We start from the raw sequence: 22,374 nt of genomic DNA, 5'->3' as shown, positions 1-22,374 counted from the left end.
TTCTCTTTTCTGCATTGAGTTATTTGTTGTTCAATTATGTTACATCCATTGTAGAGTTGTTATATATAATTAAATTGTTGATTATAATAAACACTTAAACTGTTGTAATTTATCTTGCTATTCAGAAAAAATGCAGACAACAAATGGGCAGAAAATCATGAGTTGAGTTATCTCTTTCTTCCCTAGAAAGGCTGAGTTCTCCTGCTCTCCTCCTTCTCTTAATGGAGGTGAGGGGGGCGGGGGAGTATTAACATTTTACTGCATCTGGCTTGCTGACTTTTGCATTCTGTAAGGATAGTTTTAATGTGTGTGCTCTCTGGCTATACATTACAAGTCAGAAAACCTGTGATTCTGGGAGGAAAATCCCTTCACTCTGTATGAGAATTGGCTAACATAACATCCTCAAATAATGAATTTTTCTCATACATATTAATCACTGGATGCACAAGCAATAAAAGTATGTTTTCCATAAGTTAAGATTCACAACGTGACCATAGTCATATGCAGGCAAGTAGAACAATTGAATAATATGATTGTTGGTTCATAATGAGTAACTCATAAGGGGATAAGTTTGAAAAGATGTAAGGTTTATGATGGCAGAAGTCCATGTTTCAATGCCTTGATTAATTTATGTTGATACACAGGTTGACATGACATTTCAATAATTAGGAAAGAATGAAAATATTGATTTCTGAGTAAAATGCTTTTGTTATGCATTTACTTACCTTATTATGTATGCACACATCAATATGTACTACTATTATTATCTTGCTAAAAAGATGGTTTGGTTATTTTATATATACTGCCAAATCAACTAAAGTTATGAGGCCAGTGGTAAAAAAAACACCAAAGAAATTGGCAAGAAACATTAATAATTACTAAAATAAAGAGCCACAGAAGCAAAGTGGATATTAGATCCAGCATTATTTCAAAGCCTAATGTAGAAACTATGAAAGTTTCGTAAGTTGACTAGAGAGCCTGTGGGAATACATTCCTTGGCATCCCCAAGTTGCTTTAGTGTGGACTACTTAAAAGATAGGTGCTGCCCAAGCATCTATACACCCTCTGGCAAGAAAAGAAACCGAAAAGTTCATTTTCTTGTTTCTTCACCACTAGTTTCTTCTATTCGAAAATAGACTAGTGGTGCCACCTGTTGTATCTTTTTGTTGTCGAAAGCGACAACTTTCATTAGTGTTGTGTCAACTGTTTGACATTTGTTTCATTAGAAGCCGAGTTATAGTACCAAGAGTGACGGCGTGTTTTTTTTGAATGGTCGGAAAATGAGTTTCAAACAGAGAGCTGTGATTGGCTTTTGTGTTAAACTTAGTAAAAGTTTTACTCAAAACGCATCAAATGCTTCAAAAAGCATACGCTGATGAATGCTTATCCCGTGCTCAAGTTTACAAGTGTTTTAAGTGATTTTAATGGTTGTGAGACACTTGAGGACAACGAAAAGCCGGGCCATCCAAAAAGTACGTGATTTCATCAAAGAAAACCCGAAATCGTCCGTGAGATTGATTGAAGATGAATTGGGGATTCCAAAATCAACTGTGCACAACATTTTGACCGAGAGTTTGGGCCTTCGTAAATTGAATTCGTGATTTGTTCCCCCACAAGTTGACCGATGACCAAAAAATGTATCGAATTGAACACTGCAAGGACCTCATTAACATCACACATAAGGACTCAAACTTCCAACGATCATTACTGGTGACGAAATGTAGCGTTTTGAGTATGAGGTCAAAACAAAGTGCTGAGTGGAGACCACCAGAAGAGGAGCATCTGAAAAAAAGTCGCTTGGAGAAGTCAAAAGTAAAGACGATGCTGATTTGTTTCTACGATTCCAAGGGCATTATCCACAAATAATTTGTTCTGCCTGGCCAAACAGTCAGTGGTGAGTTTTATCTTGAAGTTTTGAAGCGATTGATAGCAAGAATTCGTCGCATACATCATGAATATTGTGATTCAGGCAGCTGGTCACTTTTGCATGATAATGCACCATCTCATCATTCGAACATTGTGAGACAGTGTTTGAGCAAAAACCAAGTTTGTGTGTTGGATCACTCGCCATATTCACCTGATTTAGCACCCCATGTCTTCTTTCTCTTCCCCCGACTTCATTTGCCGATGAAAGGAAAGCGATACAACACCATTGAAAACGTTCAAGCAGCAGTAACCACGACCCTCAACAGTATCCCAAAAACCAATATAAAAAACTCATTTAACAAATTAATTGACCGTGCCAAAACGCTGTATCGAAGCTGAGGGAGAGTATATTGATTGAAATAAATGATGTGAATAATTATAATTGGTCTGTGTTTTATTTTCTATCAAAAGTTCGGTTTCTTTTTGGACAGAGGGTGTATATTCGCCTTTTATTTGTCTATTGTGATAAGGTTTCACTGGCCTGACAGCTGTTTTGAACTGGTTGGTTCTTCTCATCAGAGACCACGCAGAAACCTTAAGAAAGCAAAAAAACTCTCATTTGGTACTAAGGAATTTGAGATATCAGAGAAATGTATTTTTTGTAAGTGAACTCTTGGTTGGTGTGTAAAAGTAATTACTAAAATAAAAAGCCAAATCCTTAGTACTGAACAAGAGCTTTTGCTCTCTTAAGGTTTCTGCCTGGTCTCTGAAGAGAACCAGCCAGTTTGAAACAGCTGTCTGGCCAGTGAAACCTTATCACACTGAACTAATAAAAGGCAAATATATAGACGCTTGAGCAGCACCTATGTCTTTTGAGAAGTCCACACTAAGGCAACTCGGGAATACTGAGAGAATAAAGAGAGCTTGTGGGAATGTATTCCTGCAAGCTCTCTGGTCAACTTATGAAACTTTTATAGTTTCTACATTCGGCTTTGAAATAATGCTGAATCTAATATCAACTTTGCTTATATAATAAAGAAACATTAGTTTTAGTCATCATAATGATGACATCTGAAGACTCTCAAAAGGAATAACTATTTTGAAGTAAGTTTGTATTTTCAGTTGGAAGTGATGTGGTGATTCTGTTATGTAAGTGGAATGCTTGGCTGCCGAGAAGAATTTTGAGAAGAAATGAAGATGCGTTTTGTTTTCCAAATAGGTTCAATATAATCCTGTGATTCCTTGACTGTAATTTATGTGGTCATTTTACTCACCTTTAAGGCTTTCAAGAGGCCATTTCTAATTCCTTTGAAACTAGTCGATGAGTTTAATGAAATTTTCATAGCAGAATAGAAACCTGTATTATGTGAACACTAAAATTTTTCTTCACATTTTGAAGTTAACTTTCTCCCTGTCAGTTATCACAGTGCAGTATAAAGGAGCTTCTAATTGTTATTTTATTTTTTATTTTTTTTTGTTTTCCTGACAAAGTTATTACCCAAAAATTCTATTACTTATTCTACAGTCAACTCACTATAGAGAACTCATAAGAATAGTTTGTGGTGGATAGTTTGCTGTACTGAATTTCTTTTTAGCATAGCATCATATCAATGTAGCTGTGATCAAGACTTTTCAGTATCCAGTCTATAGGGTATTTTTGTTCATGTTCCTTTAAATGCAGTGTTTAGTACTAAACTGTAGAAAAGCACATGCTGCATTAGTAACAGTGAAATTGTTCTTGATAATGAAAACATTTTTGGCTGTGCTTTGCCTAAATTATCTAATTTTGACAAAATACTTGTTCATTAGAAACATGCATTCCAAAGAGACTGTTTATATATATATCCCCACAAAAAAATAGATATTCAATTGAGGCATTTATATTGATAATTAATATATACTTGAAAAAAACAGTCAGTAATAAAAAAAAACATTATAATTAATACTCCAAATTTTCTGAAAAATCATGATGCTCCTAAAGTGCTTGAAGTAGGGAGAAAGAAAAAAGCTAAGCTATTTATGGCTCAGCTTTTTTTTTTTTTTTGTTAAAATATTCAAAATTTATTATAAAAAATACCGATCATCTCTTCCAACATATCAAGCAACCTACCATATTTTCCAATAATATTCATTCTTCTTTAGATGCTTCATCTCTATATACTAACGATGTGCCCAAAACCCTATATATAGCCCACATAAAGCTTTAAAATTACTACACATGCAAAACATCTATAAAGCCATAAAACAAATATTCAAATTACAGAATTGTCTTCGTTTCTAACAGCAAACTACAAAATTTACTAAAACATAGAGCCACAATTACTTGGGCCGACATGCTACTATGCAATTTATAAGTTTAACTGCCAGTCAGGATGTAGCACCTATTACATTGGTTCCGCCATTCATTCTCTTAAGTCTCGTTTAATTGAACACTACCGAGATTATGATATTACCATAGTGACTATCTACTTTCCAGCACAAAGAAAAAACAAACAAAAACATACTAGAAACAACAAAAATCATTCCATCTAATCTAAACATACCCCTGAAATCAAAGAGATAATAATTTTCCTGGAAATATCATTATTTCCACAGGAAAATGAATCCAAATTATGTTGTTCTGAATCATTAGCAATAAGAACCACCCAGTGTGCCATAAGCACAAAAAGACCCTATTTACTTGTTCCCGTCATGGCAACTGAGCAAAATAAATTACTCCCTTGTACTCTCAAACCAGCTCAATTCCCAAATACTCTCAAACCAACCAAACTTCTCTTAGCATGTTTTACAAAAAACCATGCAACTTGCTAGCAGTTAGTTTTTGGCTTTTCTCATCTAATGATGTTTTAAAAAAACTGCCAGCACCTGTGTCGTGTTTGTTGCTGGTTTACTGTGTGTATAGCAGGTGTTTTATTTTCAGTTTTTCAAATCCAAAATTTGCATCATTCATCTTATTCTTATTAATTTTTTGTCATTGGTTTTTACGTCTTGTTTATCTGAATGTATTTTCTGTGCTTCTTGTCACTACCTTGTGCTCACCACTTTTAATTAAATAGCATCTTGTCTCCTCCAATCAGATCTTTTGTCAAGCTTTTACCATCTATACCTTCAAGACTTTTACATAGGTATGTAAATTAATATTCTTCAATTAAAACCCTATTAAATTTAAGCCTAGCTGTTACAAAAGATCTGCTCCATTGCTATAAAATCAACTTGAATTGATTTTAAAAAAATGCACATCAGCACTTTAGATTTCATGAATATGCTGACTTAATGCTTTTAGGGAGCTTTTGTCTGGTTTCAAGCCCATTTTATGGCAGTGGAGAATAAAAAATTATAGTTAATTGTTAAAGTATTGGGGAATGAGCATCATCTCAGCCTGAAAATTTATTATTTTCCTAAGTGCAAATGTGTAATGCTAGCATGATATCATATTTCAATTATACATCATGATCTTCATTTATTTCACTAAAACTACTTCTGGTATGATGTATATTCAGTGATAGTATTTTTAATGCTTCATAAGTCTTTTAAATATATGTTGCCAACTGTTCTGTGCTGCTGACATTTCTGCATGCATATACAAGAGAATGAAAGATGTGCCCAAAAGTATATAAGACATTGTCATCTCACCAGAGAATGATTATAAGTAAATTGAAACTTTTTTGCTGGATTAATTTTAAATGGTGTAGAAAAATAATCATTTAAAGGGAAAAGTTTTATAAATGTACTGACTTATTATTTTCTTGATCTCCATGGAGTCATAAGACTCATTGTGGGAGGTCAATGCACAGGCATTTTTTCATAAATGTCTTTGTGTTGACAACACAATACATTTTTTATAAATGTTCAGTTGACTCTTAGTATAGCAGACATCCTTATAACAACAGAAAAGTCCTGACTAAAGTCCATTTATTTAACTTTTATAGACATGGAGCTCAGGTTATTGACTCTCCTGAAACATCCAGAGGGATTCCCCAGACAGTAGCATTTTGTGGTACTGGATACAAATTAGGCTCTACAGAAGGAGATACAGAAGTAGTTAAAGATTCTAGGGTAGCTAATGATGATCATCCTACAGAAATTTGTTTAAGAATGTGGAAAAATGGCTTCAGTGTAAATAATGGACCACTCAGGGAATATATAGATCCTTCTAACAAGCCATTTTTGGAGTCTATAAAACGAGGGTAAATATATATAATTACGAGGGTGGTCTGAAAAGTTCTCGGCTTCGACCATAGATGGCAAGATTTTTTTTTTCTAAGTTGGTACATCTGTCATAAGCATCCATGTGAAATTGCAAGTCATTCTATCAAATGGCTTGTTTTATACAACTGTCTGAAGCAAAAGTGTTGTCTGTATCCCTTGAAATGGATATAACTGAGTATCGTGCAGTTATAAAACTCTTTGTAAAAGAAGGTTTAATGGCAAAAGAAACTCATTCGAAGTTCATAAAAGTTTATGGGCACTCTTCTCCTTCATTTTCGACAATTAAGAAATGGGCTGCAGAGTTTAAGACGTGGCTGTACCGGCCTTCATGATCCACGTAAAGGACATCCAAAAAGTGTAACAACAGTAGAAATCATTGTGCAATCAAGTGCACAATATGGTATTGGATGACTGGCAAGTCAAAGTGCGTGAAATTTCTGAGACTATAGGCATTTCTAAAGAACATGTAGGATATATTTTGCATGAAGAATTGCATATGAAAAAGCTTTGAGCAAGATTGGTGCCGCGCTTGCTCACAGCAGATCAAAAACGCACTCGCATAAAAATCTCTGAACCGTGCTTGGAGCACTTTAACAGGAATAAAACTGATTTTGTGCATTGATTTACTACTATGGATGAAACTTGGATTCACCATTACACACCAGTAAAACAATGGACAGAAACCAATTGTTCAGTGCCAAAGAAGACAAGGTCATGGCATCGGTGTTTTGGAATGCTAAAGGCATTTTGTTTAATAATTAGCTTGAAAAGGGTAACACAATAAGCGGGGAATATTACTCTGCTCTTCTAACCAGACTAGACAAAGAATTTGAGAGAAAAGATCTAGTTTGCAGAAGAAAAATATCCTCTTTCATCAGGACAATGCACCTCCCCACAAAGGTGTTTTGGCAATGGGAAAATTAAGGGATCTGCACTATGAATTGTTGGGACATCCACCCTATTCCCCAGATTCGGCTCCCTCTAACTTCTATCTCTTCCCAAAACTAAAACTCTTCGTCGCTGGTCAGCGTTTTTCTTCGAATCAAGATGTGATTGCAGCTGTAGAGGGGTATTTTGCAGATCTTACTGAGAACCACTACAGGGACGGGATAATGGCACTGGATCATTGCTGGAATAAATGTATTAGTCTTAAGAGAGATTATGTTGAAAAATAAAAATAATTTTGAAATTATAAATTCATTTTTTCATTGTTAGGCCGAGAACTTTTCAGACCACCCTCGTATATTACAGATGACATTAAAAAAATTTTAATATTTTCTAATGTTGTGCCTTAGCCTTTTTTGATTACTTTCCTTAAGAAGCAGGAAACATGCTTATTTGTTTTTTTATAATCTATAAGTTGGTTAAGTTTAGATATGAGTTAAAAATCTTGATGACAAAAATATACTACATAACACAATAATACACAATAATGCCTAGTCTCTGACGAAAACCAATGAGTTTGAAACAGCTGTCAGGCTAGTGAAACGTTATCAAACAAACAATAGGAGGTGAATATACGGATGCTTACTAGCAATCGTGCTTCCTATCGTTTGGCTTCCTATCATTTGGCTAGGTCAACTTGTAGCATGGCGGCGAGTGTATCCCCGTAAGCTCTCTGGTCAAACTTTGCCAAAACTTTTATAGTTTCTAACTATATTCGGCACAAAACTTTTACAGTTTCTGTATTCAGCTTTGAAATAATGTTGGATTTAAAATCCACTTAATTTATAGAATGCATAATTGCATTAATTACTGCAGATTTCATGTTTTATTTAACTTTAAGAATTTATTAACTTATTTAATTCTGAAATCAAAATATTGCATAACAATATTTTTAAGTCATACTTTTAAAATGTATTAAAAAATACACAGTTGTATGCTTTGTTAATATTAAATCTCACAAATACTTATTTTCACTCTCATAGTATTTGAATAATTATGATAGCCACTAATTTGATCCTTCAAAGTTTTATGTGATGAATTTTAAGTGATAAAAAGTATGAGCCTCTGTAGCTCAGTTGGTATAGACGAAGTCCTTTGGTCAGAAAGACCTGGGTTCTATTCCTGTCCATGACATGAGGAACCTTTATTTGGTCTCTTTCGACGAAACGTGAGTTAGCTGGTTGGAGGTTTTTTCACCCAGAAACTCAAGTTTTTCATCCCTCAGAACAGGCAAACTGGCCCTGTGAATACACACAGATCACAGTCAGGAATACTTAAGACAGTCCCTTCCAGCTATAGACCTGATTCTTCAGCTATGCCACTCCTGAGCCAGATAAAAATAGGGGGGGGGATTGAGATGGTGCTATATCTCCCTGTAAAAGGGGCTCACGGCTATCGTATCATCATACGAAATAAAAGAAATAATAATATAAGTGGGGTAAAGCTTTTCAAACTTTGATCTTATTAATAGTTAATAAGATCATAACTGTGCCATATTATAAATTTAAAATATTTTGACTGTATCCTTGCAGCAGTGAAAATTTGTGATATTAAGTTGACAAGATACTTATTTCCAAATTATTACAGCAAGAATTAAATGCTGTTGGCTATCACAGTTGACTCCCAGCATAGCAGGCCTATTAACAAACTACAGAAAAGTCTTGACTATCTCATCTCATCTTCCTTTTACCCTCCTTTACCTTGTGGTGTCGAGGGTTTATTAATCATTGAACCTCAAACCATTCACAGGATAAGATGGTCAGCCCTACGCCCCATTGTATCCTATGTCCTGTAGTGTTGAGTTCTTAAGGGTGGTTTGCTTGCCTTGTGGGATGAAAAACCCCAAGATAAACTGGGGAAAGAACCCTACTGTCCACTCCTAAGACCGGCTAACTTGGCTATGGCCGAGGAAGATCCTTCAGCTCCTCACGTCGGTGATGTGAGGAGCTGCATTTCTTCCCCAGGCATATGGTTGCGAAGCGCACAGCCACTAGACTAACCGCGTGGACCTGACTAAAGTTCTTTAAACACAATCTGAAAGAAAATCACTAGCAAACTATCATCCAGTGAAACTCTTCCTTTGACCATATGAATTTGCTCTAGTGAGCATCGACTGTTAAAGTATTACATGCAATTTAAATTATACAAAGAAGTTTATTATGTATTTATTGATTTTTTTTTTTTTTTTTTCTGTGATGAATTCCTATGTATTTATAGCAGAAATGTTGAAGATTGAAATATTTTTTGAAATAAGAGTGTTTAAGGTACAGTGGGACTTAAAGTAAAAAAAAAAAAAAAGGGTTTTCTGTTGGCATTCTAAGACAGTACATTTCCTAAAGTACTGTTTAGTATACCAACAATCCATATTTACATGAGTGTTTTGCACAGTTTTTTTTTTTGGGGGGGGGGTGCAACCAAAGAAGTACAGTGGTATCTCGCTAATCCGAACCTCTTTAGTCCGAACCCTCCAGTAATCTGAACTGCGGTTTGAAAGAAAAAAGTTATGTATTATTATTTTGTGTGCTATTATTTTATTTAATAATTATTATTTTAACTATTATTATTTATTTTATTATTATTACAGTACAGTATTTTTTTATACTGTGGATTGTACGGTTATACTGGAGAATATAGTATGTACTGTATTGTCGACATGAATCACCGCTGTCGTTAAAAACTGTGGCCTCTTAGAATTTACCAAGATAACTACGGTGATACACAAAAAGAGGAAATTCAAAACGGGCATAATTTGGTTAAAAATATAAATTCAGATGTTGAAATTTCACAAACAGATGTTACGGAATGGATCACAGGTAGAACCGAAAGTGAATTCGATTTCAAATCAGATGCTGAAATTATAAATTTGACGCTACAGAATGAATTAGAAGACGATGATGACGATAAAGAACTCGAAGAAAAATAAAAGTAAAACATGAAGAGGCAAGTTGACAGTTTTAATGAGTGCAAGAATGAGCTAAGCAGAATGATACGCCATTCCACAATATTTTATTGCTAATAAAAATACTTTTTGGTGTTATTTGGTGAAACTTTTTTTTGTGTGTTGTGTACAAGGAAGTGATATTTTTTACGCAAATTAAGTTATGTACTGAACTACGCAATTTTATTAAATCAAAATACTCAACAATACAGATATATACAAACTAAATTTTTTACTAAAATAAACTTGTGTACTGTATTATTTTTTAAGTTTTACATTACAGTACGGTACAGTAGCTTTTTTCCTAGCAGTTACTTCATTTATTTACAGAATTAAATTGATGTACCATTAGAATATGATTATTTTTTTCTTAAACGCTAGTTATTGCGGTCTCTCAGGGGGAAATTCACTACTCCGAACTTTTCACTAATCCGAACGAGCACGGTTTTTATTAGTTCGGATTAGCGAGATACCACTGTACTTTAATTGTTACTGATTACATTGCCATTGATGCTGATATCTTCACATTCATGCAAAATGTGAAAATATATAATGGTTTTAAAATGTGTAGGAAGTGTGTAGTATTTAGTTCTGAGCAGCATTAGGTACAAATATCACATTTGAAAAAATGTATAAGACAATTAAAAAAAATCAAGAGTTGAACATTTTTCCAGGTATAAATTGTGTATTGAAATATTATCAGTGAAAAATTGAACAAGTTTGAAAAGAAAAACCAAATCATGTCGACATTTGAAGAAAGATGGGGGAGGAGAATATCTTCAATGACAACACCTGTAAATAGAAGAATCATGTTGCCAACAGATATTTTCTACTGAAAATAGCAGTATACCATCAGTGTGGAACAAACAGGCAATTTTAATGATACAGAATACAACATAGGTTAACCAGAACACCACAAGTGATTGAGCTTAGATGGGTAATATCAAACTTATGATCATGTTTGATATTAGCTCTGAATGAAAATCATCTGAATATTTGGGTTTCAGAGGCAATTATTCAGATTTAAATTAGAATTTTGTAACAGCACCTCTGAACTTTATTTGAAAAGATGTTCACTTAAAAAGTTTTCATTTCAAAAGACAGGAGTCTCTTATCATCTTCCTTCAATAAAGTCCAGGCCTCACAACCATACAAGAGGATAGAATTCACCAAGGTGTCAATTAGTCTTAGTCTAGTTGTGATTGCTATTCTGTTATCTCCCCACAATGGTTTTAACTTCTGTAGGGCCACGGTTGCCTTAGCAATTTGGTATTTAATGTCGGTTTTTGAGCGACCATCTTGACTCACCGTGCTTCCTAGATAAATGAACTACCTCCACATAAGAAGGGGAAAAAAAAGAAATTCCTCAACCCAAGCTGCTGAATGAATATTAAAGTAGGTATCCACTGGATACACCAGCTAATCTATGGATGCTCCAGTATAAAATTTTAATAACTTAAAATTAATGTGGAATGCTTACACAAACAAATATGCACATGCAAAGCAAATTGATTTTTTCATCATTATCAAATTCCTGACATGTATCCTCAAGGGGTGTACAGGATATGATATTACTACATGAAAAACTTACATAATTACTAACTTCCTATGTACAGTTTTCCTCCAAATCAATCTGCTACCTGTCAAGACTCCAAAGGCACTTTTTACTGTATCAGTCCACCTACATCTTGGTCTTCTTCTGGGTCTTTTTCTTGCCAACTTGGCAGAGAACACTTCATTTGCTAATCTTTCTTCTCGTATTCTGTTTAAGTGACCATACCACCTGAGATTAGCTCTAATAACACATTCCTAGATGCTAACAAAGTCAACTTCTTTCCTAATATCATTGTTTTTAATATGATATTTTCACTGATTCCATCTGTTCATGCCCCCTAATCTTTCTCAGGACTCATATCTGATTCTCTAGTCTTTGGCCAAGTGTTTTATTTCTAACCCAGCTCTCAGATCCACAGGTTAAAATTGGTTTGAACACTGTCTTGTATACAGCTAATGTAATGTAGTGTTTTGGCTAATTTTTCTCTTATTCCATATAATTGTATTCATTTGACTTCTTCCCATACCAACTTTGTTGTTTCTGTTGTCTATTTCCATATTTAATTTACCATCTTCACTAAAAATTATGCCTAGGTAGCTGAAATGTTTTACTTGTTCTATAGGTTCTCCATTCACAATGCAGTTGATATTTTCAATGCTTCTGCTTATTTTCATTGTCTTTGTCTTGTTACTGCTGACCTTCACACCAAATCTATTACAACAGTTATTCGGTTTAGTTGGGGAATCTTGCAATCTTCTACTGGAATTTTTTAAAAGTATAAAATATCTGCATAAAGTAAAGAGCTGAGATTAACATCTTCAATTTTGATATCAGGTTTAATACCACTTTCCTTCATAATGTGATCCATATAGAAACAGTGGTTCTTAACCTTTTTTTTGCATGGTGGCCCCTGCTCAATTTTACACTAAGTTAATAACTCAATAAGATAATTATAATATGTTATTAGGCAAACACAAATTAACATCAACATATTTGAACTGATGGTTAATTAAAAATTAATGACTTTGATACAAATTAATTTTTACTCGAAAAATATATAAACTTACTGTGTTTAAGTCAATAAATTCTTTACACAAATTTGGATGAACAGAAATGGATTTATGACCCAATCAGGTATTTTAAGCTCCTCAAAGTTTTTGAATCTGATTATCAAGTCTTTGTTCAGTGTCAGAAGATGAGAACAATAACAATCCAAATCTGTATCTCATATTAAATCATCTATTATTTGTAGACTTGGGAACTGCAGAAAATCTCATCTTGCAATGCTCTGCTTGATAATAATGCTTTGCTGATAAAAGCATTTATAATTCCCTCTTCTTTAATAAGATTCATGTTGCTTTCCTGCAATTTGATGTTAACCTCATTTAATTTGGTGAAAATATTGGTAAGATATGAGATGTCAAAATTTTCCTTTTTTAGAACATTACACACGTTCTCATCACGTGAAATAAGAAATTCCAAAACAGTATCATAGAGATCATTAAAGCGTTGCAGACAGTTTCCATTTGAGAGATCTAATTTCAGTGTGAAGCAAAACACACTCAAATTCTTCTTCATTTTCATGGCAAAGTTCCCAAAAAATACAGGTATTCAATGACTGGGCCTTTATTTTATTCACTGGTTTAATAACATCATTCAAAATATTATGTAGTCTACTGCTAAGATGTTTTGCAGTTAAGCGCTGTCTATGAAGAATGCAGTGAATTGTAAAGATATTTGGAACTGCTTCTTTTAAATATTCTATAAATCCACGGTGACAACCAATCATAGCTGGTTCTCCATCAGTTGCACACGCAATATTTGTGAGAGGAATGGTTTTAGCATTAAAAAAAAAAGATTTTAACAACCTTAAAAATTATAGAACCTTTTGTGTCAATTTTCAATTGTTCATGCAAATAGAAACTCTTCAATAATTTCTTCATTGGTTTTAATATAATGCACGTAGGCCATTAACAAAACTTCGTTGTCATATAAAGTTGTCTCATTGAGTTGCGAAGGAAATTCTATGGTTTTTAAATCATCACAAAAGATTTTTTTTTAAAGGCTTAGCCATTTTGCCAATTCTTGTTGATATTTCAACAAGAATTGTTCAACTATACAACAATAGTTCAGTATCAAACTGAACTATTGTTGAGAGGAATTGACGACGTCATATTACTTTTACCTGGGCCAATCATTGTATCTAAAACTTCATTTATAGCTGGTAAGATGAGAGTTTCGCCAATAGTATGTGGCTTTCCACTTTTGGCAATTAATTTTGAAAGTTTGTAAGACACAATAAGTCCCTTTTCTTGTTGGTTACTTTGTTTTGCAATCAACTCTTTAAGTTGAGGACAATTTTTAAATTTAGTCTTTTTCTCAAAAGTACTCCACATCCTTTTTGCTTTATTTGAATACTTTGTTCTTAAATGTTCAATCATTCTTGATAGCTTCATTCCTTTGTTTGAGAAAGTTTTTTCAAATATTAAGCACATTGGTAACTGTTCATTATTTATAGACAAAATAACTCCATATTTTAAATATTTACTTGAATATTGACGACACTTTCTTTTTTCGCTCATTTTAATGGGCTACAGTGCTACGCAATATCAGCGAAGTCGCCACACGATTTCACGGGCTAGATGTAAACTCAAACCAGGGTTTAAAGGAAAAAAAATAGCCTTTTGGCTTTTCATCGTAGTTATACTATGTTATATAATGTAATATAGTGACACACCTTTCGGTCAATCGTATAGCAAAAGTATGTAAGTTTTCTTCACTTAAACTTTGATATTAACTAGGTCTAGCTACTCACTGATGAGACCTCAAAAAAGGTTGAAACCGGTCTGGGTAGTGACCTCGCCTCATAATGTAAATCAAGAACAGTGAGGAAGCTTGCTTCACCTTTGCAACGAGTTGCCGTGGTGTGGCACTACCAAGTGGGCACTTTCGCTTGGATACGCTGACAGTACGTCGGCATGAAACATTACAGATCGTAGTGTTCGATCTTAGTTTCGCTTACTGGCTGAAAAAACAATAAGGGATTTTTATCCTCTTAACTTATATCAAACCAGGGTTGTCAGATAGGCATTAGGAAAAGTATCAGTTAAAGCTTACAAAAAGTACTGGATTCTGCTAAAAATAGCCCAAATGAATTATTTTCAATGTTCAGATCAAAAAGTAGCATAATTACTTAATTTTCAGTATAAAAATTCAAAAAAGTAAGTAGCGAATAAATTTGAACAGTATTGTCAGACATACAATTTTTTGAATAGTGTTACCAAACATAAAGTATAAAAAATGGAATTTTTCATCATCATCATCATCATCATCATCATCAAATTCCTGCCATGTACCCTCAAGGGGTGTACAGGATATGATAGTACTACATGAAAAATTTACATCATTACTAACTTCCTATCCACAATTTTCCTCCAAATCAGTCTGTTACTTGTCAAGACTCCAACATTATCAGATCTTATATTTCTATCATCTAAGGCACTTTGTACTGTATCAATCCACCTATATCTTGGTCTTCCTCTGGGTCGTTTTGTTGCCAACCTGGCAGAGAACACTTGCTTTGCTAATCTTTCCTCGCCCATTCTGTTTAAGTGACCATACCACCTGAGATTAGCTCTGCTAACGCATTCCTGGATGCTGACAATGTCAAGTTCTTTCCTAATATCCTCATTTTTAATATGATATTGCCATTGATGCCATCTGTTCACACCTCTAATCTTTCTCAGGACTCTCATATCTGTGGTCTCTAGTCTTTGGTCAAGTGTTTTACTTCTGACCCAGCCCCTCAGATCTCTAAGTTAAAACTGGTTTGAACACTGTCTTGTATACAGCTAATTTAGTTCCAACTAATTTCTCTTTTATTCCATATTAATTTATTCAATTGACTTCCTACCATACCAGTGCTGATTCTGTTGTCTATTTCTATATTTAATTTACCATCTTCAGTAAAAATCGTGCCTAAGTAGCTGAAATGTTTTACTTGTTCCACAGGTTCTCCATTCACAACGCAGTTGACATTTTCAATGATTCTGCCTATTTTCAGTGTCTTTGTCTTTTTATTGCTGACTGTCATACCATATCTATTACAACAGCTATTCAATTTAGTCAGAGAATCTTGCAGACTTGTAGTGGATTTATTTAGAAGTATAACATCATCGGCATAAAGCAAAGAGCTGACATTAACATCTCCAATTTTGATATCATGTTTAATACCACTTTCCTTCATAATGTGATCTATATAGATAATGAATAACAGAGGGGATAATGTACATCCTTGTCTCACACCAGATTTAACATTAAACCATCTTCTTCTACTTCCTTCAATTCTAACTGCTGACATGCAACTCAAATAAAGACTAAGCATTGCTTGATATAATGCCCCATTAACACCATATAACTGTAGCGTATTGAATAGTTTCTCTCTTGGCACCTTGTCATATGCCTTTTCCAAATCGACAAAACTATAAGTATTTTTTTCATACTGTCAAATATGATACTATGATGTGAGATTTGAGTGTGTGGTACATACAATAAAATAGCTTATACACATCATAAAGTATAATGTCAAGTAATTTATATAAAATAACTCATAATCCCTGCTACTTGCAAATGTTAGCAAATCCTTGCAAATATTATAGAGTGAATTACATTTCAAGAGATGAAATAATAATTATTATAAAATATTTTACAATATAAAGCATGTCAATGAAAATGTGATTATAAAAGGTTTCAGAGAATTAGATGCAATTCAAAAAAAAAATGGTATGCATTTTTGTATAATTTTCCATATAAATATATTTAATTTCAGATAATATTTTGTAAGGATTAAAGTTATATGTATTACTTTTTTTGTGGGATTAATTGATTCCACTCGTGGAGTTAATTGATAATTGATTCCACTCGTGGAGTTAATTGATAATTGATTCCACTCGTGGAGTTAATTGATAATTGATTCCACTCGTGGAGTTAATTGATAATTGATTCCACTCGTGGAATTAATTGATAATTAATCCCACTCATGAAAAGTTTTAAATGTATCCAATATTAATATGGGTCGACTAAAAGTTAAATGATCAAAGGACCTTACTCTAGAGAACTAATATGATAATTTTCAAGTCAATTCAGGCCTTGAGTGAGCAGTGTAATGGTGGTCTCAGTGCAAGGCAATGATCATCATCTAATGATATCCATATTATAGTGGATTTCAAACCCACATGTTGGAGAGTAGAGACACTGTCCACTCAATCAACCAGGTAGCTCAAATAAATGTCATAATCTCATTTATATAAAGTTTTTTGTACAGTAAAGAAGTAAAAAAAATTAAAATTAAACTGAAGATAATTATTTTTAAAATATACATAAAGAAAGGCTTAGATATTGTTCATTATTAATAATAATGCTTAGAAGTAAAACCAACAGAGGAAAAAAAAATAGATTTATTAAACTCAATATTTTGCTTGTTTTTTGGTTTTTTCAGGAAATTACAGTGTACATTATTAATTACGGTATTTCATCAAAGTTAAATTGACATTGTTCAGAATCATACAGTAATATAGATACATCAGTAAGTGAGACTGAGAAAAGACAAAAAACACAGAGGTTTAGAGTCCTAAATAGCACCACCTATTGATCTTGATTGTGCTTTGAGCTTGGGCTGATTGCTTATGGATGAGAATTTTTCAGAGGCAGCTTAATGCAACTAGATTTGTTGAAATTGTGAGAGCTGAAGCAGATTACAGGAAAATTCAATTATTTATCTTCGCTTATGTGGAGTAGGGTAGTTTTTTTTCCAGTGCCTCCTGTGGTGGATATCCAAGGTATGGTCTGCTAAACCTTGAGCAGCCATGGTGGTAAAATTGGATGCAGTCTTGGTGTTCTGAGATTCCGATGTTGGCTATACTGCCTGTTTGGCCAAAGTAAGAAGTTTGCAGCTACAGGATACCTGGTAGATCCATAGCAAATGCAGAGGTTATAGCTAGCCTTTCCCCCCTCAGTTTCACTTACCAATGCAGTGCTTGTGTGCACGTATCTATATAATACTGTATTGTATCTATGCAATAGATACAATACAGTACTATTGTATGTAGGGTTCTCCTGATAATGCCAATTTAACTTTGGTGAAATATTGTAATTAATAATTAATAAGTTATTAAATCTTCTGCATTATTGTATCCTGAAGCAGCAAAAGGAGTAGCAATCTTTGTATTTGGTTAAACATCAGAATTGTGGTTTGTTTCTTAAATACACTTACTACATTACATTTAGTATGATAGCATTCCTTTAACACGTTCATTGCCAAGCTGAAAATTGGAATTTCGTGTGGTGGCCAAATTTTTTTTATTTTTTTATTTAGTTTTTATTGTGCTCAAAATAAGTTAAATATATTATTTATATGCTTTTATTATTATGTACATAGGATTTATGAACTCTAAATACCTATTTCGCGATATCGCGTGATATGTAATTCGGTCAAATAAGTTATATATTTTACAAATAAAAAACATTTAAATATAATAATTATAACTTTAATTATCAGTCTTTTATAATCACCTAGAATTTTTAAAAATAATGTACAAATAGAAAAAAATAATTATCAAAATCAACATTTATAGGAAACTTACTAAAAAAAAAAAAAAAAAAAAAAAACTCAAAATAAATAAAAACCAAACTTCAAGCACGCTAAATCAACAAATAACTAAACAAAATCGTCACCTTGTCCGAACGCAGCCACTGTGCGCACTGGCTAACATAAACAATAGACAATGGCTAGCGGCCATCCCCACTCCATGAAAGTCGATCCCTTCCCTAGTGGCTAATATAAATATTACGCGCCGTTTCGCTGTGGCCACTATATTATCCCGCCTAGAAACTTGTTAGCGACGTTCACGCGATAACACGTGATCGGCCGAGAGGCGAGAACTCGTATCACGTGATTGACAATGAACATGCTGAAATGCACCTGGTGAGTGTTTTTTTATAATGAAGTCAAAGGCATTATATTATAATAACACTTTCAATTTGAAAATCATTTCGAAACATTTCAAATCAGTTCAAAATGTAGGCATCAAAAGTTTCATCCTGGCAATCTAAGGTCTTCCCCCTCCCCCCAACACACACATGCACACCTCACCCAGACAAACTGAAATATATCAATGAAAAAGATAACTGCCTCATGATCATCTCACTTCACTAGTTGTAGAGGTGATAATTAGATTTAACTGCTTCATCACAATAGTTTTTTCTTTATGGATATTATTAGAAATTCAGATGCTTCTTTGTTTAAAATTTGAACATTTGTTTAAAAAATATTCTCTAAGTATGTAGATTTTTATTTTACACTACTGTCTTGGGATTCATGTTGTTGCCCAGATGTTGTCCGTTAAAATTTATTTTAACTGACAACATCTTAAAAAAAACTTAAGGAAGTTTTTTTTTAAGTCTTCATAAGACTTGCAAATATTTAAGCAAATGTCAATTTATTTCACAGTGAAATTCCTCAAGAACTAGTTGTACAATCCAGAGGAGTAGAGGTCAATTTGAACATGGAAGATCGTCGTCATGAAGATTATATTCCTATAAAGTCAAAAACTCGTGCTTTTTCTGGCACTGGACACAGGTTGGGAAGGTAGTATGTGCAAATTATATAAACATTTTCTCCTTCTTTCTTGCTTGTTTCTTTCAGAATACTGAAATGGCATTTATTGAAAAAATGTTCATTGATACAGTATAACTAAAAGTGATAAGTGCTCAAGGAAAATAGTTTATATTCATTGAACTGAGAAAAATGAAAATTAATAAGGTACAGAATATCAAATTATATTCTGATTTTTTGCTAATTTATACACACACATGCATACACAGATCCAAAAGATAAGTCACAAAACATATAACACAACAGTGCCATGTGTGAACAAATGGTTAAGGAGAGAAAGAAGGAATTTCTTAACATGTTTCTTGAAAAGCTAGAGGTAGTATTTATTAGACGAAACAGTATTGCGAAGGCTGTTTCAAATAACCAGGTTAGATAGAATGAAAGAAGAAGATTAGTTGATTCAGTATGTTTGGAGTTGGAGTGTGTAGAGATGATGATTAATGGCTTCTCCTGTTATTACATGATTAGAGGAAGCCAGTGGAGTGCAGATTGTGGAGCGGTGCCTATGAAAGTACTTATATACAGATATAAGAACCTATAAAAAAGTGACTGGAAGGAATTCAAGAGAGAAAGAAGGTTGGAAGGGACAAAATCTGTCAGGTGGATTGTCCTCTTCTGTATATTCTTCAGGAAGCTACAGGTGCACCACCCCAAATGTGAAAACACTGCTCTAAGGTTAGTCAGATTTGGGATTTATAGTGTTAGTAATTGAGCAGGAGAAAAATAATGTTTTGAAAAAAAAAAAAAAAAAGGAATACAAATTTTTTAGAAGCAGAGTTGGCCATGGATGTAATATTTTTATGCACAGGTGAGCTAGATGTGAAAGTCAGTCCTTTGAAAGGGAAACTTATCTTTACTGGAAATTAGAGCAGAAAGTAAGAGGGAGTGAAGTAGGTTCTGCTATTCCAATTGCACCTCCATAGTGCAATTGGAAGAACAGCAGAATATTGAACCCTTTTTACTTACTATTATAATAACGGAATTAACTCACGTAAAATATTCTTTATTCATAGAATTTTCGCCTGAGTATCACAGCTACTTAGGTGGCACTTTGTGAATATAGATAGCCTTTGTACTTATACTGATGATGCCTGTGATACTCAGGCGAAAATTCTATGAATAAAGAATATTTTACGTGAGTTAATTCCGTTATTATAATAGTAAGTAATATATCTATTCATGGTATTTCCTTAATGAAACTTATTGAGCCCTTTGTTTGGAAAAGACCTGCATTTGATTCTCATCATGACAAGAGGACTCTTTATATGGGCTTTTCAATTAAAAGTGAGTTAGCCAATCTCATATGGAAGTAGCAGGGCTTTTTCTCACAGAAACTTGGATTTTTTGCCCCACATACAGGCAAATTGGCCACGAGAACACAAGCAATTTACAGACAAAAAATACTGTTGGTGGTGGTATAGTAGATGGTGTTTGATGGTAGTAGTAGCGTTGTGTGTATTTGAAGAATTAAGTAGTAGGGGAGACACTGAGATGTGTATAGCAGTCTAGAGTGGAGTGTCCTCACGTGATGAGTTCTTGGAGGTGTCATAATAATAATGTGGCATATCTGACTCATAACCATCAGATACTCTATAACAGACATTATTATCAAAACATAGTACTTCACAATATCTAATTCAAGTTAACAGATTATATGCTTACTCTAAATAATTTAAATTTGGCACTATACAATGCTTGCTAATTTGCACAGCCAAACCATAATTCCTCTAACATCCTCACGATGCTGGTTTTGCTCCAGATGAATACTTTTCACATCCATGAACAAGAAATTCGTTATAATTAATCATAAAGATGCATTTCATAATCACATTTTTGTATCATTCATTCATTATAAGTGAACGTAGAGCTGTTTTTGGAAATGTATTTAGAAATAATTTTCTTTAGCAAAATTTTTAAATTTTAATGATCTAACTGAAAACAGCTTATAAACATCTTAAAGACCAAATTTCATCAAGCTGTTGGATTGATAGGAAATATCATTTTGAATAATGCTCTCAATAAAACTGGAACTATAATTAAAGGGGAAATTTTTTTTATCAATCAGTCAATCTTAAACCTAAGAATGATTTATCTCAGACAAAATAGGCACCACAACATGCTCTTATAATTATGTATAATATGCAATGTAGGCAAGATCTCTGCAGAAGTAGCAAGGGAGACACACACCATTGTGACTTTGAATGTGTCCATTCAGAGTTGCAGTGGTGTGTTTGGGGGGGGGGATAGTAATAGTGTGCAGTGGAGGTAGAGCCATATGAGATATTTAGGGAATGTTGTTATTTGGCAAATAAGATTTAAAAAATTCATTGCCCTTGCTTACAGCTTCTCTGTCTCTCTTCATTCTGATCTAGATTTCCATAATTAAAATCCCAGATAATAATCTTGAGTGTCTGAAGACAGCATCTAAGTCAATATGTAAGAGTTAGCACACAAGGAGTTGCAGTCTTAAATTTGATCACTATATCAGGATGCTATTGTGATTGACACATCTTTAAATCTGCTTAGGATGGTGAAAATAATCATATTACCTAAGCTGCTCCTAATCATACTGTGGCTTCTATAAGAAAAAAAAAATTAGGAAATGTAAGGTGAGTGATTATGAAAAACTCATAATACAGAAGAGTTTTCATAATTAGCAATAGCTAATTGTAGCATCGTGAATGAATGATAATTAAGTGGAAGGAAACCAGTAGAGATTGAAGGCCTACCAGGAAATAAGTAGTAATGTCTGAATATAATTAAATGAATAAAAAAAAGTGTAAAGAGTAAAAGATAAAAAGCTGGGTTGAATTTACACATGTTGAAAAATGTTAATGGAAACAAAAAAAAAAAAAATGTTATATGGACTAATGAAGAATAGAAGAAGAAATAAGGACCAGGTTTTTTAATAAATGGGGATAGAAATCTTGTGGCTACAGAACAGACATTGGCAAATGTTATTTTAGAGATTTGTTAAATAAAGATGAAAGATACAGTGAAATAAATTGGATTGAATACAGTAATGAAAGAGATGATAGGGAAATAAGTCTGTCAGAGATTGAAGAAGCATTAAGGAAGGTGAAGAATGGAAAATCCCCTGGGATGGATGATTTGCTTTGAACTGATCAGATCTTTTAGTAGTACGTGATTGAAATGTTATGTGACATATTTAGAGTGATCTGAAGAAAG

General features: G+C 33.4%; 1 protein-coding gene across 2 annotated transcripts in view; it reads left to right on the top strand.

Moving 5' to 3' along the window:
- LOC150098012 (NSFL1 cofactor p47-like) overlaps positions 1 to 22,374 on the top strand; it is a 108,949-nt gene that overhangs the window by 42,916 nt on the left and 43,659 nt on the right. Inside the window, exons 5-6 of one of the 2 annotated variants that reach the window (XM_090406237.1) lie at positions 5,796 to 6,053; positions 19,021 to 19,158. In XM_090406237.1, coding sequence (XP_090262363.1) covers positions 5,796 to 6,053; positions 19,021 to 19,158 — 396 coding nt within the window. The remainder of the gene's footprint in view (positions 1 to 5,795; positions 6,054 to 19,020; positions 19,159 to 22,374) is intronic. The other variant, XM_090406238.1, reaches the window with a different exon arrangement.

Source organism: Typopeltis vanoorti, chromosome 16 (assembly GCF_054136105.1).
Source record: "Typopeltis vanoorti isolate ZY-2024b chromosome 16, IOZ_Tvanoo_1.0, whole genome shotgun sequence".
Classification (NCBI taxonomy): domain Eukaryota; kingdom Metazoa; phylum Arthropoda; class Arachnida; order Uropygi; family Thelyphonidae; genus Typopeltis; species Typopeltis vanoorti.
Note: the sequence above shows the minus strand (reverse complement) of the source record. Positions and strands in the feature narration are given on the sequence as shown.